A 16,580-nucleotide genomic window follows, 5' to 3' on the forward strand; every position below is an offset into this window, starting at 1 on the left:
GTGGGGGCATGGGCTTCTTGACTGGGTGGCAGTGCAAGGGAGGGGACCCTGGGGACCAGGGCCTGGGTCATGGAGGTCTCACCTCAGAGGCTGAGTGAGTCAGCAGAGTGGGGAAGGGAGGGATGGAGCTGGGACTTGGGTCACCTGTGTTCCAGTTCCAGGAGTGAGGGAGCATCTCAACTGGCACAAGCTGAACAGGTTTGGCGCTCCCTTAGGGAGCGGCCCGGACTTTGACACTCAGAAATCCAGCCTGGAGGAGTCCCTAGCTCCACATTTGGGCTCCTGGGGTAGGTTCACTGGGAACTTGCATACTGGAAGCCTCCCTTCTGCCTCTTCCTGCCCTTCCCTGCCCCTAGGGCAGGAGGGGATGGGAGTGGGTCGAGGGGCAGGCAGGTGTGTGAGACATTGAAGGGGAGCTGGGACCAGGTGGAGGGGCTGCATTCAGCTGCTGGGAGTGGGGGCCACCCAGGTGGAAGAAGAGGAAGGATGGTCTCACCCTGAGGACACTTCCAGACATGCTCCCTGCTGGCCTGTCCCTCCTGTCTCTGGTCAAGGGTCTGTACCCCAGGACACACCCTCCCAGAGGTCTCTTCCAGGAAACCTGGACTGGCCCCCACACACCTGTGCAGCCAGCTGTGTGTCTGCTAGCTGCCAGCCTCTGGCATCCAGCCAGCTCGGGCAGGCAGGTGCAGAAGGCCCGGGCCCAGGCCCCCTGCACTCAGGCTCCCTTGCACTTCCTCTGCTTGGGCCCCCTCACCCAACCATGTCCTTCCTGTTATCCCCCCAGGGTCTCACCTGCTTCCCCATTGGCTCTGTTCCTGGCTGACTCAGGCTCAGGCCAGTCCAGGCAATCTAGTGGTAATCCTGGTGGGGAGCTGCCTAGGCAGCTGGCTCTCAGGGAGCCCCCAATGTCCCGCAGTGGGTAGGGCCACCAGGAGAGTAGTACTCCTGCTGGGCCTCCTGTGAGGTGGGCGACTGCTGTGGCCCCTTACCTGCTCTGTCTGTTGCCACCCCCACCCTCTCCCCCATCCCCCAAACTCAGCTGCCCACTCTGGAGGCCCTGAGGCAGGTCCCTCAGCAGTGGCCGATCAGGTCCAGCTGAGGGGTGGACACTCAGTGACCACCCTGCGAGTACTGTTTCCATGAAGAGAGGCCCAGGCAGTGGCAGGCTATGTGGGCCTGGCTGGGCTCTTGGGAACAGGCATGTGGAGGCGGGCACAGACAGGTGTTGGCCCATGTGACCTCAGGAGGCCTGGAGTGGGTGGGGCTGGCCTGGCAGCCTCTCTGAAGGAAGTGGAGGCTGCCCAAGCTATGCAAAGAGGGCCTGTCAGGGAGCACCCGCCCAGCACTCACGGCACAGCGATGCCTCTGCCCAGCCAGGCAGCCGGTCCTGCGCTGCCCACCATGGTGTCCTGGGGCCCGGTGCGCCTGTATGTAGGCCTCTGGGACTTTGAGGCCCGCACCGCTGAGGAGCTGAGCTTCCGGGCTGGGGACCTGTTCCATGTGGGTAGGCAGGATGAGGACTGGTGGTGGGCTACACGGCTGGATGCTGCCGGCAGGGACCTGGCCCAGGGCTACGTGCCCCAGAACTACCTGGCTGAGAAGGAGACAGTGGAGTCGGAGCCGTGAGTGTCCCTGGCCTTGTGTGGGGGTGACGTTGCTCTAGGGCCCCCTCAGGGTGGGGCAAGGCTGAGCCTGGACAGCCCACCGCTGGGCTGAACTGGGAGGTGTGAGCTGCGCAAGGCAGGGGGTATCCAGCTTGCCCTTGCCTGGGGTGGACCTGCAGTCCCTCCTCAGCCAAAGGGTCAAGCCTGGCCTGAGGGCTTGGCCCTGGATTTGCTGTTCACATGTGGAGGGTGGCAGAGGCCTCGGAGGTGGGGGGGCCCTTCTGGGGTTCATCCAGGTTGCTTGGTGGTCTGAGCTGAGGGGCCCCAGGGCCTCTGGGACCAGTGAAGCTGACGGTCTTGGTGGAAGTCCCCAGCGGGGGCTGAACCATTCCCAACCACCAAAACCAGCCTTGCGACCTAGTTAGAGGGGCGGGACCCGGGACTTACCTTTCTGGTGCAGGGGTGGAGAGGCAGCAGGCTCCAGGTCACTACAGGCATTTGTCCTCAGCCCAACTCTCCCTCCTTTCATGGGCCAGCTGCCCCCTTGATGCCGGCATGGTGGTCAGCTGGGGGCCGTCTGAGTGTTCACAGGCCCCTCTGGGTGGGGTGCCCACAGGCCTGGGGAGGGCTGTGTCCTCCTTTGCAGCGCCACCCTCGAGGTTCCCACATTGTCTGCAGGTGTGCAGGACAGACAGACACACCAGCCTCGGGAACGAGGGGGCCCATGGCATCAGTGGCTTCAGGAGGGGCAGGTGGGGACGAGGGCCTACCCTGCAGCCCACACCCTGGACTTCAGTGCCCATGGGGGTGCAGGAGTCAGGGGAGGCGTGTCTTGGAAGGCTGCACAGGGATGCTCACCCTGTCCAAGCTGTGGGGGCTCTCCGGTGAAGGATAGGGAAGGGGCTTCAGGTCAGGAGGAAGGGTGAGGGTCAGGGGAGGCACCAAAGGGCATTCAGGGCAGGCAGGTGAGCAGATGTGGAGGGAACATGGGTCGGGATGGGTGAGCAGATATGGGGTTGGGATGTGTGAATAAGGTTGGGGGACCGTGATGTTGGGGTGGACAGGCGAGCAGGCATGGGGGGCTGTGGGGTTGAGGTGGGTGAGCAGTGTGTGTGTGTGTGTGTGTGTGTGTGTGTGGTTGAGATAGGCAAGTGAGCAGGCATGGTGGGGCATGGAGGTCTTGATGGGGGAGGAGGTGTGGGGTCTGGATGAATGAGCAGTATGGGGGGCAGTGGGGTTGAGGGTGGGCAAGTGAACAGGCCTTCGGGCCATGGGGCCAGTATGGGGGAGCAGGTGTGGGCAGCTGGGGGGTCGGAACTCTGAGCTCAGACTCTGGGCCCCGTCCATCAGGTGGTTCTTTGGCTCCATCTCCCGCTCGGAGGCCCTTCACCGGCTCCAGGCAGATAGCAACGGGCAGGGGGCCTTCCTGGTGCGAGTCAGTGAGAAGTCAGGAGCAGACTACGTCCTTTCAGGTACAGACCAGCCCTGTGCCTTCTGGGCCTTCCCTCGGGGTGCACCCGACTCCCAGGGCAGCTTGGGGAGGGAGCCCAGGAGGTGTGGACCACCAGTCCATCAACAGCAGCGTACCTGGGCTGGGGAGGGCACTGCCCCACATGGCTCAGCAGCAGTATTCCCGCCCCAGTCCGGGACAAGCAGACCGTGAGGCACTACAAGATCTGGCGCTGCGCCGACGGGCGCTTCCACCTGAATGAGATGGTGTCATTCCCCAGCCTGGCTGAGCTAGTGGACTACCACCGCAGCCAGGGCCTCTCCCACGGCCTGTGCCTCACCATGCCCTGCTGGAAGGTAGGCTCCTCCCCTGGTGGCCCCTTGTGGGACATGGTCCCTGCAGGGGTCACTCCGGAGTTCACAGAGGGAGTTCATGGTAGGGGGGAGGGGATCCTGCTGGAGGATGGTGGTGGGCAGGGTGGGTGCATCCTGAAGGTTTTGAAGGGCTTCAGGGTGCGGGGTGCGCTGTGGCTTTTGCAGAGGGACCATAGCACTAGAGGGTGGGGCTGAGGGTGCTGAAAGGGCCTGGGAGGCAAGGCCTGGGACAGACTACAGAGAAGTGTGGCTGAGTGGCAAGGGCGGTGGGGCAGAAGTGGGAACCTCTACAGCAGGCCCCCTTGCCTGGGGTTTGGCGGCTCTCAGGACTGGGACCACGGTATCCCAGTTAACCAAATGCCAAACTCCATGCACTCAAGTGACCCTATAAGGCAGGGTAGAACTGTCCTGTGGGTCTCCAAGACTGTACCTCTTTATGGGAGTAGAAAGCTGTTTCCTCTCCCTCAGAGAGGCTGGTGGTTTCAAACTGCTAACCTTATGGTCAGCAGCCCAACATGTACCCACTACGCCACCACGCCTCCTCTCCTGAGGAGCTGGATGTGGGTAGACAAGGTTCACAGCAGGGGCCTTCGGGACGGGCAGTGCCTAGGAGCTGGCTGCTCAAACCTTCTGCTGGGAAGCCACCGGCCCTGGGGGCTTCTGAGCAGGCCCTTTGCAAGCCTGTGTGGGGTCCCACTCCCTGCCGTGTGCCTGCTGTCCCTGGGTGGGCCAGCCCCGACACCCCTCATCCCTGCCTGCCCCCCTCCCCTGCACAGCATGAGCCCAAGCCACTGCCGCACTGTGATGACTGGGAGCAGCCCAGGGAAGAGTTCACACTCTGCCGGAAGCTGGGCTCTGGCTACTTCGGGGATGTCTTTGAAGGGCTCTGGAAAGAGCAGGTCCGAGTGGCCATCAAGGTGATCGCCCGAGGTGAGTGGGCTGAGGAGGGCCACCCAAGCCCACCTCGAGACCTCCCCGTCACACTGAAGTATGCCCTAAACACAGGGATCTTAAAGGGACGCTGAACCTTTGAGGCACAGGAGAGCTGGGAGTATATGGAGGGCCTGCCCTGGCTGGAGGGGTATGGTGGTGGGGACCCCAGGGCATGATGAGTGGCCTAGGCACCTGCCAGCACCAGGTAGGGCTGGGCTTGCCACAGCGGCTAGTGTGTAGTGGGCTGCTGACTGGGCCTGTGCCCCTTGGGGCCAAGGGTCAGGGTCCCGCTTGCACCCACCAAGGCCTCCGTCCACAGATGACCTCCTGCACCAGCATGCGTTCCAGGCGGAGATACAGGCCATGAAGAAGCTGCGGCACAAGCACATCCTGGCCCTGTACGCAGTGGCATCTGTGGGGGACCCGGTGTACATTATCACAGAGCTCATGCCCAAGGGGAACCTGCTGGAGCTGCTGCGGGGTGAGGGAAAGCCCTGTGGGGCAGGGGGTGCTGCAGCCAGAGCCTCCACCCGTGAGGCCCATGTGTGTGAACAAGTCACGTGCCAATGACATGGGAAGAATGTGTATTGTAGGGTGGTGACATGGAGGTGTGTACCTGGGGATGTATGCACCTGTGTACCATACACGTAACCACCTCTGGGAACTGTGCAGCTTCTCACCTGACACACGTGGGCACCCTGAGCCTGTCCCCCGGTTGTTGCATGGCCTTGGAAAGGAGGCTGGGATGGTTTTCAGTAATGCCAGCGGTACTGAGGATGCCCAAGTGCCAAAGCCCAGCTGAGTCCCCCTCCCCTCTTGTCCTGCAGACTCTGACCCGAAGGCTCTCCCTGTCTCGGAGCTGGTGGACATCGCGTCTCAGGTGGCAGAAGGCATGTGCTACCTGGAGTCACAGAATTACATCCACCGGGACCTGGCTGCCAGAAACATCCTTGTGGGGGACCACAACATCTGCAAAGTGGGGGACTTTGGACTGGCCAGGCTCATGAAGGTGGGGCCTGGGGGGGTACTTGGTATGTGCAGCGCTGAGCTACTAAGGGTGGTGGGGCCCCCAGGGGTTCTGGGAAAGGGCAGGGGCTCAGTTGGGAGGTGAGATCACTGGGTGTGCAGGGTGGGAGGCCCAGGTAAAGGAGTGATTCAGCTGGGGGCTCAGTGGGGCCAGGATGCAGTGGGCCCTAGCCCTTGGTGATGGGCTTACCACATGTAACCCCTCCTTCCTTCAGCCCTTCACGCCCCCCGGCTCCGGTGCTGGCTGCTCCTGGCAAAGGCAGGGCACAGCAGGCGAAGTCTGCACCCAGAAGCAGGGGTCTCCAGGCCCGCTGCCTCCATTCAGCCAGAAGTGGCTTCATTGGGGTGGATTTTGAGGCCTGCCCAGGCATGGACGATTTCCTCTTGAGCAGGCCAGGCTTGCCATGCACAGCCACGCAGTGTGGCCATACTGGGCAGCATGTGACAGTGGACCAGGGTCAGAGCTTCTGACCACTTGTCTGAAGGGGTTGTGGTTGGTGAGCTGCTGTAGGCTCATCTCTGGCCCGGGAGTCACCTTCCCTACCCCCACTGCAGAATACCCCAGGCCTCAGTAGGCAGCGCTTGAGGTGCACAGGGCCATTGGGGTGACCTGGGCATATGCTGCCTGCAGGAGGACATCTACCTGTCCCGTAACCACACCATCCCCTATAAGTGGACGGCTCCCGAAGCGCTCTCCCTGGGGCACTACTCCTCCAAGTCAGACGTCTGGTCCTTCGGAGTTCTCCTCCATGAGATTTTCAGCAGGGGCCAGATCCCCTATGCAGGTACTGGCCATGGTGCCCTGATGGTGGGCAGGGAGGGTGGCCAGACGTGATGACCGAGGTGGTCTGGCTGAGCATCCAGGAGCACCCACGCCTGTCCCCAGGCTTCAGGGCCCACAGAAGACACAAACCCTCTCCAGGGGTGCCAATCGGCAGCAGATAGAGCAGGGGTGCAGGTGAGTCAACCCAGTCCCTCCCGTCCACAGGCATGTCCAACCACGAGGCATTCCAGAAGGTGGACGCAGGCTACCGCATGCCCTGCCCCCAGGAGTGCCCGCCCTCTGTGCACAAGCTGATGCTGGCGTGCTGGCAGCGAGAGCCTGAGTACAGACCCTGCTTCAAGGCCCTGACTGAGAAGCTCTTCAGCTTCACCAGCTACGAGAACCTGCTCTGAGCATGTGGCACTCTGGCCCTGTGCCCTGGCTGGGGCCGGCAGCCAGGACCAGGACCAGAGGGCATGGCCACTTGGTCAGAGGTGGCAGGAGCCATAGACCTGCCAGTTCTGGGGTGCTCAGGCCATGAGTGAATCAGTGCTGTGCTTTGCTCCGGACAGCCAGTTCCTGGACATGCCTGCCCTCCCCAGCAACTCTGACACTGCAGGCACAGGACAGCTGGACCCTCGGAGAGCAGCAGACCCATGCTTGGCCACAGTGGCAGCTCACCCTGCCCGTCACCAGAGGCCAGCCTGCCTTCTTGGCCTGGACGGTGTGGGGCATGAACACTATACCAGGCCCCTCTTATGGGATCCTGAGGATCACATGGTGGGGCCTGCTGCCTTCAGTCACCAGGGTTGCTTTGAGTCTTGCCCGGACACTTGTAGGCAGACTGGGGCTGGGGTCACCCTTAGGAGCACTCCCAGCCCATTTGAGGAACAGCCTGGGAGTGGGAGTGAAGCCCTGATGCACCCCACTCTGCACCTGGACAGGCCCCATGGTGATGGTTCTACAAACACCCCATCACCTACCTGTGTAAATATACCCACCCCTCCACAGCGCCAAGTGCGAGTGCATGCACACCTACAAACACACTCACAAGTATAAACACACGTGTGCACATACACACAGGAACAGGTCTCAGGCAGCTAGTGGTTTTGTGTTTACTCCCACACGGTGCTTGGCGCGGGCTGCGGGTGTTGTGATCGATAGTACAGAGGGGGTTCTCTCAGCTTCTTTTGGGTGTTTTCTTTTTTCTATAAAAAGAACCTGGCACTTCTCCGACTGTAGCCTGCCTAGTCTATGGGGTGGGCAGGAGGGGCCCTGCTGGTGGTGCTGCTGGCTGATCAAGAGGGGCCTGGTGCTGGGGAGGCTGGGCTGCTAGGGGGCTTCCCCATGGCATCCTTTGCCAGGTCACAGGCCTGCGGGGGCCCTGGGTGCTCTGGAGACTCCAACACCGGGGCCATGAATGGAGCAGCAGCCTTCCCGAAGAAGAAGCTGGCCCACCAATGGCCAGGGTCAGCCTTGGGAAGTCCTGGAGACACAAGTGGAATCAGACGGTGGCTGCAGGGCCCTGCCCCAGTGTCCCCCCTCCACAGCCCACCCCTCTCACTGCGCCCCTCCCACCACTCCCCCAGGAGTGACTGTACTCACCCGGGGGGTGGGGGATGGCTTCCCCAGGGAACTCAGCACTTCCACTGGAGCTGTTACTGGAAGTGGACCCCAGGCGACCTGGGGAGGAGAGGCTGGTCAGCAGAGCAGGGGCCTCTGCCAGCAGCCCCACCCACCGTGGTTTTAGTAACAGGAAGGGGGCGGTGCTGGGAGGGGGTGTCCTTAGCCAGACGCCCAGTCCGGCAGGGGTCACTGGGAGACCGTAGGCTGTAGGGCCAGTGGGACGGGTCGCGCAAGCAGACACGGGGTCCTACTCACGCCGGTAGTAGTCGTGGGTGGCCACGAGCGAGCCGCTGGAGGGGATGGCCGCCATGCTCCCGCGGAAGGAGACCTGCACACGGGGCTCGGTCACAGGCGCGCCCGGAGACGGCAGAGTCGGACGGGGCCCCGGGCGGAACAAAGGCGCTCTGTGCACCCGCCGCCCCGTCTCAACCCCAGTCGGCCCGAGCCCGCCGCCCGCCGCCCGCCGGCCCCGATCCACCCACGCCACGGCCGGCCCGGTCCTGGAGGACGCCCCGCCCCGCCCGGCCTCACCTCGGCGGCGACCCTCGGGGCCTCGGCGCGCGATCTCGAGTGGCGAGGCGCGGGGACGAGGGACTAAGCCACGGAACCCATTGGCGCGGAGGCCGCTCCACGCCCGCGACGCGCGCGGCAGGCTGTGCGCACGCGCAAATGCGCCTGTTTATGTGCCGGGCGCCTGGAACACGCCGCGGTGGGCGGGGCTTGGAGGTCACGCCCGTAGGCTAGACCCGCCCCTCGCCTGGCTGGCTCCGCCCCTCGCCTGGCGCGGCCTCTTTTCCGGACCGCCCCTCGCCCGGCAGCCCTGGTTCAGCTTGGCTGGAGGTGCAGCCGAGGGCCGCGGAGCGACGAGGGCCGACCCGCTAAGCTGCTCTGGGCTTGGCCGGGGTCCGCGTTGCTAGGAGCTCTTCCGGTCTTAAGGCCGCGGGACCAGCTGCTCGGGTCCTCCAGACCCGCCGCATTCGGCGCCTGCGCGTCCCCTCAGTTATTAGCATGGCCGCGCGGGCACCCCAGGGCGCCCCCTCGCCTTGCACCAGCCCCAGCATGCACTCCTCTCCTGGGGTGACGGCGAGCGGCGGGAAACGTAACTGTAGGAGCGTTGTTGCACCGCTCCCTGCTTCCCTACGTGGAGACGCCCTGTTTGGGGCGAGGCCCCAGAACCTGGCGCCCGCCCAAGCTCTTGTCTGTTTGCAAGGTCTGACTTCCTTCCCTGTTGTTAAGTGGCGTCCAGTGGGCCATGACAGAACGAACTACTTCCCTGTCCTGCGCCATGCTGCAGCCACTGTGTCAGTCCATCTCCTTGGGGGGCTTCCTCCTTTTTGCCGGCCCTCTACGTTACCAAACATGATGTCCTTGTCCAGGGACTGGTCTCTCCTGACATGTCCAAAGTCTGTAAGATGAAGTTTTGCCATCCTTGCCTCTAAGGTGTCTTCTGCTTGACCTTCTCCAGGGCAGATTGGTGTCCTTTTGGCGGTCCATGTCACTTTCAATATTCTTCACCAGCACCACAAACCAAATGCATCTATTAATCTTTGGCCTTTCTAATTCAGTGTCCAACTTTCACATGCATATCAGGCAGTTGAAAAATGCCACGGCTTGGGTAAAGTATACCTTAGTCCCAAGAGCGACATCTTTGCTTTTCAATAATATAAAGAGGTCTTGTGCAGCAGATTTACCTAACACAACCCATTTTTTTATCTCTTGACTGCTGCTTCCATGAGCATTGACTGCGGATCCAAGCAAGACAAAATGCTGGACAACTTCAACCTCTTCTCCACTGACCATGACATCGTTACCTGTCGGTTCAGTTGTGAGGATTTTGGTCTTCCTTACATTGAGTCGCAGTCCATGCCGAAGGCTGCCGCCCTAGATTTTCATCAGCAAATCTTCACTCTCAGCAAACAAGGTTGTGTCATCTGCATACGACAGGTTGTTAATAAGCCTTCCTCCAATCCTGATGCCACAGTCTTCTTGATACAAGCCAGCCTCTCTGATGATTTGCTCGGCATCCAGATGGAATACGTCTGGTGAGAGGATGCAACCCTGATGCCCACATGTCCTGATTCTAAACCATGCAGTGTGCCCTTGTTCTGTCTGTACTCACAACTGTCTCTTGGTTCATTTAAAGCTTCCACATGAGCACAGCGAAGTGTCCTGGAATTCCCATTCTTTTCAAGGTTATCCACAGTTTGTTGTGATCCACACAGTCGAATGCCTTGGCAAAATCAATAAAACACAAATAGACATCTTTCTGGTATTTTCTGCCTTCAGCCAAGAATCCATCTCATATCAGCAATGATATCATAGCCCTTGTTCCACGTCCTCTTCTGATCCTGGCCTGAACCTCTGGCAGCTGCCTGTCAAAGTACTGCTGCAATCGTCATTGGATGATCCTCAGCAAAAGTTTACTTGCGGCGCCCGAGCAAAGGTTGCAGTGTCTCCGCAGTGCTCACTTTGCTGGACAGTCGCTGGGGTCATGGCCGTGGGAGCCCGGCTCCGAAGTACCTGGAGTGCGGGGACGAGGACGAGGCGGCAGCGGCCAGCTGGACGAGCGTCCCCGGGGCGCCTTCCTCCAGGAGCGCTAGGAGCCGCTGGAGGAGCCGGCGCCCCAGGAGAAGCCCCAGAAAAAGTTCCGGCAGAAGCTGAAGAAGTACGGCAAGAATGTTGGAAAGGTTGTCACCAAAGGATGCCACTATATGTTCCTTGGCCTGCAGGGATTCGCTGCAGCTTACTCCGCTCCCTTTGAAGTAGCCACCAGCATGATGTCCTCTGTCCACTAGTGGAAGTTGCTGGGCAGGAGCCACAAGAATGAATGGAAGCGCTTGTTCTGGAAACCCAGCAAAGCCAAGAATATTGGAGACTTACACAAGAAAATACTTAGAAGAAAAAAAGAACTCTTTCTTAGTAGAACTGTATAAGTGTGAGAATTAAGTCATCCCTTCCCTTACTAGTGAGTCAGCTTTTCACATCTCTTTATGCAGGCGGACCAGAAGGCCAGTGCCCAGAGGATTAGGTCGAGGGCAGAGAGGGGTGAGATGGAAGTTTGTTGGCTAAAGCCCGATCCTTCCCATGAAGAAGGTGAGGGGGAGGAAAATGACCAATGAGAGCACATGAGTGGGTGTGCAGTGTGGTGGTTACAGAGGGGGAAGGGAGGAGGACTTTGGGTGGAACCTGGCACGTTGGTCTGTTTTCAATAAGTGGCAAGTCAGCCTGTGAGTGCCATCAGCTGAAGGCAGCACGGGAGCTGCTTGTTTCTGAAGTCTCCTCCGCTCCCCTCACACCAGTCCTTTGCTGCCAGGAGTTTGGTGACAGGCTTGGAAAGAAGAAAAAGAATCCTACTGAAGGCGATGATTCTTTGAAGGCCTCTGACGGGCTTGTCATGGCTGAGTGCTACAAGTGGATAAGAGCTCCTCATTCTCGCCCATTGTGGACCTGAGGGGCCGCCGACCATGAGGGCGGGAGTCACAGCACAGTCAGATGCTCTTGGGTGGCTGCTCTTGAGGGCTCTTATGCCCAGTGCACATGAACCAATGCCAGCGCCTACTCTGGTGCCAGCCGAGGCCTTGGTTTTTGACTTTGCCCATGTAGCCATGTTAAACCACTCTGATGGATGCTAGGTGCTTCCCACAGGCCAATCCGATTTGATGTGATTTGGTTTGGAATGGAGGGGACAAGATAGAGCAAGACTCAATGCCCACAGATGAACACGTGTGATTCAGAGAAGGAAGCAGGAAGTAGAAGACAGGTGAGAAGGAAGCAGACAGAAGTTAAGGAGGATGTTGCAAAGAGAAGTGGAAGTACAGGAAGTGGATCTCGAATAGCAGCCTTAGAAAATATCAGGTGAGCCCGGTCTTGAACTCCCAAGAATGGCAAGAGAGAAATGCTGACTGGGGCTCAGGCTCACTCTGTGGCCCCTGGGCTCCCATTGGCTGCCCTTGTAGCTCTCTTTCTGCCTCTCCTCTGCCCAGGTTGAGCTGCTCTTGAAGATAGAATGGGGGGCCCGACATCCATGGAGCATCAGGCACGGAGGAGGAGAGAGGAGGTCTTTCCATGACTACTGCAAATTCCCAGTGAAAGGCCACCTATGGTGAACTTGTTCCCATCATATCCAAATTCCAAATTGGTGGTTGTTGATCTCCCTGCAGGCTAGGCGGCAACATCTGCCTGTTGCCTCACAAGGTTTCCCAGAAGATGCAAAGGAAGCCTCAAGGCTCATGCGTTACAGATCAGACGTCCTGGGAAGCCAAGAAGGGGAGATGACAGACAAAGACAACAGGAAAGGACTCAGTGTGTGTGGGAGAGCTTGGTTGTCATGAAGCAAGACCCATCTTGACTTTCTGGAGGCTTGTGTTAAAGGTAAACTTGGACCCAATTCCTACAGAGTCCATATTCGTGAGGGGAAGAGAGTACAAAGAATCTTGTTTCGCCCAGCATGCAAGCTGGGAGCGGCACATTTTCACACTTGGAAGCCAATTGTAGCTTGCCTGACAGCAGTAGGCGTTGGGGAGAAGAGGAGATGCACATGGGAGGAAAAGCTAAGCATAGTGAGTAAGGAGAGTCAAGCCTGGACGCCTGTTGGTCACCGGAAACGAACCAGCTAAGCCAGTTGGCACGGAGTTGACTCCGTCATCGCCACCCCGGGTACAGAATCGTGCTATGTTCCACAGGGCTACATTGCCCGGTCAGTCTCCCTGCCCCTGGCCATGTGGGGAGGGGTCCCCATGGGGAGGACGATGATCTGCCTGCATGCCCAGGAGGGCCCTGCTGAGGCAGGCAGAGGCAGCCTGCTGAAAGAAGCTGGGCCAGATAGCTCTTTAAAAAGGCGAGTTTGGCGAGATCTCTTCTGCACTCGGGCACGCTCATGTTTGGTAAGGCCCGGGGGCAGGCAAAAGGAGGAGGGCTCCAGCAGGACAGATGGACACAGTGGCTGCAGGATGGGCTCAGCTATAGGGAAGATCCTGAGAAGCACTGTGTTTCCTCCGACTAGAGTCTCCGAGAGAACCAACAGATTGAAGGCCACTAGCAAGGAGAGCAGGGCTGAAGGCCCGAGGGCCGAGTTGCTAAGGAGTTGTCAGCCCCAGGGCAATTTCTCAACCTGGAGATCCTGCCCCTGGAGCCTCAGGGAACTTGAGGTGGGGTGGGGTGGGCGGGGCCAAGGAAGACCTGAGCCCCGCCTCTGGGACACCCCGCTTCTGGGACGCCCCGCCCTTTCAGCTTGGGGCCGGGGTAGCTCTGCCATTGGCCAGGTGGGCAGACCCTTGGGCTAGGCCTACCAAGCTGGTTCCTGAGACTCATCCCTAGGGCTCCGCGGATGCCCCAGGGAGCGGTCTGTCTCCATAGCAACGGCTCCCTTCCGCCCTGCTACTGCAGGTGCAGGAACTCTCTGAGCAACCTGCGCCCAGCCATGTGCCAGGGACCGTGAGGGCGACACACCACCTTAAGTATGGACCCCAGGGCCCTGGTCCGCCCTCCACCCTGCTCCTCACCTCTGGTTTGGGGCACTTAATCTTGCTTTTCTAGGGCAACGCCCTTCCTCCCCCCCCACTGAGCTTGCCTGTTGCCACGGAGACCATTTAATTGACCCCCTCCAGGGGTGTTCCCTTTGCACGGGGTACCCCAGACCTGGTCTGCCAGAAAAGGCTCCCAGGGCGACTCTCACGAACCTGGGCCCATGCAAGCAAGCGCGCCCCACCCGGCCCCCCCCCCCCCCCCCCGCTGGCACCCGAGGACCTCACTGGTCGCTCGTCATGACCGTGACATCACAGACAGCCAATGAGAAGCAGTTTATTTCTAGTCTGTCGGCTTGATCACGTTAATTTTAGCTGGGTCCTCTTTCCTAAGGCTGTGAAACCCCAGACAGCCAGAGAGTGGGTGCAGTGTCTCTCCAAACAGCTTGGTGGAAGAGGGCTGTGTGGGCAGGCCTTGCTTCCCACCCTGCCCCTAAGGTACCCACTCTTGAAGCTGAGCGCCAAGGGGGCAGGGAGATAGGGGACTGGTCTTAGTCTGACAAACTTTTATGCTCAGACTCCAGCCCTCTGACTGAGAGCAAGATGGGACCCTTTTGTGGCTCCCCCTGACCCTGGATCCCCTAGGCCTACCACTAGCCTAGCTGTCTCAGGAACTGACTCAGCGGGCCAGGAGTGTCACCTGGGGCCTGCTGAGGAGCCCAGCCTGATAGCCACACTGGGAGCCCTGCTTGTGTCCAGAAGTGTCACTCAGGTCCCCTAATTGTCCACTCCAAGCTCTGCCCTACTGTGTAGCCTTGGGCTAGACATTCATCTTCGGGGCCTTGGGTACTGGTCCCACCTGTGGCCCCGGGTCTCTGGGACTGCCACTTAGTGTCATGACTGTGTATGTCTGGTGGTCTCCAGATGACCCTACTGGCCTGCAGGAGCAGCCATGGGAAGCCTCCCAGATGTGGTCACTGCCTGTCTTGCCCTTCCCCACTGTCAGTGGCCACTCCACTGGCCAAACGGATCTTGCCAGCAGCCTGCCCAGGACATGCCTGACTCAGGAGCTGGCCAGCTGGATCAGGCAGTGGCTTGGCCCAGGCAGGAGAGACTCAGACACAAGGTCCAGGAGTTCCAGGAGTGGGGGCAGGGCCTGGATCCTTGTGTGAGTCAGGGAGGGCTCCCCAGGCTGCCTGCATCCACCCTCTGCTGCCAGCCCACCTCGTCCTTGGTCATCCCACCCTCCACAGTAACAGCGGTCATGACCCTCGCCTAGCCTCAGCAAGCAGGTACCATGCAGAGCCCTTGGGCAGGGGCTATTTTTAATTCCTGGCTCCTGGGTAGTGGCATCAGCAGTGCGCAGAGTGCTGGTCATTTGAACTCTCACCCAGCCCCCGCCCCTCCGACTGCAGCTGCCACCCTGCCTCACAGGCCGCCCCCTCTCCAAATCGCACTGGAGCCTGGGCCCTTCCTTAGCCTTTCAGAGCTGCCACTGCGGGGTGAAGGGAAGCAGGGATTGGGGCTCACCCTCAGTCACCCCTTGCCTCAGCCACCACATTGTTCTAGGGTGCTGGGGGGCCTCCTGCAGTGCTCCTTGAGCAAGTGGCTGTGGGCGGGGCCTCCGTTTCCCCACAGGGACCCTGCTAAGTCATGTTTCTTCTTGTTTTGTGGTGATGGATTTTGGCACTGAGAACACACACAGGGGCACACATGCCAATGTGTCACTTTCTCCTCCACCTCGTTTGTAGTGGCTTTGGGGACAGGCTCCCTGCGGTGCACCTATCTGACCTGAACGCCTGCCCTACCTGGTTCCTGCCTCACCAGGGAGGTGCTGTGGTGTCTAACCCTGTGGAACTGAGACTGTCTCTAACTCAGTGGAATGTGACTGTATTGGTCTGGGTACTTTAGAGAAATAAATCCACAGAAACTCGTGTATAAGAGAGAGTTTCTATAAAGCCTAAGTGCACACCAAGAAAACATCCCAACCCCGTGCTGCCCAAGCCCACAAATCCAACATTAGCCCATATGTCCGACACCAATCCACAAAGTTCTCCTCCATCTCACAAAAGCACACTATGATGTTGACTGCAGAAGGAAAGCCAAGTCAGTGAATGTGTAAGCATTTCAGCGCTGACAGGGATCTCCACATGGCTGCTCCAGCATTCAGGGATGCATCGGGGTAGGTCCATGAGGCTTCTCCTTGGGGATGTCTTGTAGGAAGTCTGCCTTGCCAGCTGAAGCAGGGCACTGCTAAGGCAGCTGCACGCTGGTCCGACCACCAGAAAGCAAGAGACCTGAGAACTCAAAAGGCGAGGCTCCCCGAGCCATTTATCCCTGCATTTCTGCCACTTCCACTCAACAAGTAGATGCAGGTGGTCACCTAGCAAGCATCTCAGCCTGCTCACAGGCTCCCTTTAACATTCAGTTCCAGAGAGGAGTTTTCTTCATGGTTCCAGATTTTTTTCCAGCTTCTGAGGAAGACTCCTCTGGTTCCTGAGTACTCCAAAGCACTGGGCGGGGCATGTATTCTTTTAAGGTGCTCTCCGGGGGTCCTTACAGCCCTGGGGTGGGTAGAGCAGAGCCAAGGAGAGTCGAGGGGTGTCGTGAGGAGGGTCGGGCTCCACTGGGCTGTACAGGACAAGGCATCCAGGACCCTGGCATATGATCCATGCCACAGGCTAAAGGTCACATTCGGTGGGTGGACACCAGGGGGCAGCAGCAGCAGTCCCACGCTCCACAGGGCCCACATATCGGCCACCATCTTTCCCAAGTGCCAGAAAACAAGGACCCAACCCTTGGATCCCTCCAACCCTAGATGGTCCCTGACCAAGGGCCAGTCTGCTTCAGGTTGGGCAGGATGGGCTCCCTGGCCCCTCCACCACAGGGGGGTACCCTGTTCTCTGTAGGTGAGTCTCAGGGAGCAGGGGGCCCTGGGACCAGGGTTGATTCTGACGGAAGGGTGGTGGTAGCCGGGGAGAGAGGATGGATCTCACAGAACCTCACCAGGTGCAGACATGTCATAGCCACCACCTGGCCAAGGGGACCCAGGGGCAGAGGAGATTGCATCCACAGAGAGGGTGCTGGCCCCACGGGGAGGGTCTAGGACCACAGGAAGAGTGCTGGGTCCATCGGGGAGGATGCTGGGTTGGTGGGATGGCTGGTCCATGGGCTGGGAGTGGGGTGTCTGTGTCCAGGACTGGCTGTGAGAGTCTGACTCCCCAGTCTGCACCTTCACTGGGTGATCTGTTTGGCGGTCACGGGAGCCTGTGGGAGCAGGCTGTGCCCTCAGCTGGGCAAATCCCCACCCCCCATGGCCCGCCATCGAATTCTCCAAGC

General features: G+C 59.8%; 2 protein-coding genes across 2 annotated transcripts; one reads left to right on the forward strand and one right to left on the reverse strand.

Moving 5' to 3' along the window:
* The first annotated feature begins 1,404 nt into the window (after nucleotides 1-1,404).
* Nucleotides 1,405-6,566, forward strand: PTK6 (protein tyrosine kinase 6). Its single transcript, XM_075527855.1, has 8 exons — nucleotides 1,405-1,625; nucleotides 2,958-3,079; nucleotides 3,250-3,413; nucleotides 4,208-4,361; nucleotides 4,684-4,845; nucleotides 5,192-5,373; nucleotides 6,022-6,175; nucleotides 6,379-6,566. The coding sequence occupies exons 1-8, from the start codon at nucleotides 1,405-1,407 to the stop codon at nucleotides 6,564-6,566; spliced, it is 1,347 nt and encodes a 448-aa protein (XP_075383970.1).
* A 688-nt stretch (nucleotides 6,567-7,254) lies between these two features.
* PPDPF (pancreatic progenitor cell differentiation and proliferation factor) lies at nucleotides 7,255-8,461 on the reverse strand. Its single transcript, XM_075527701.1, has 4 exons — nucleotides 8,311-8,461; nucleotides 8,035-8,107; nucleotides 7,759-7,836; nucleotides 7,255-7,639 (listed from the first exon to the last, which is right to left on the reverse strand). The coding sequence occupies exons 2-4, from the start codon at nucleotides 8,087-8,089 to the stop codon at nucleotides 7,452-7,454; spliced, it is 321 nt and encodes a 106-aa protein (XP_075383816.1). The 5' UTR covers nucleotides 8,090-8,107; nucleotides 8,311-8,461; the 3' UTR covers nucleotides 7,255-7,451.
* Between the last annotated feature and the right edge of the window lie 8,119 nt (nucleotides 8,462-16,580).

Source organism: Tenrec ecaudatus, chromosome 12 (genome assembly GCF_050624435.1).
Source record: "Tenrec ecaudatus isolate mTenEca1 chromosome 12, mTenEca1.hap1, whole genome shotgun sequence".
NCBI classification, from domain to species: Eukaryota; Metazoa; Chordata; class Mammalia; order Afrosoricida; family Tenrecidae; genus Tenrec; species Tenrec ecaudatus.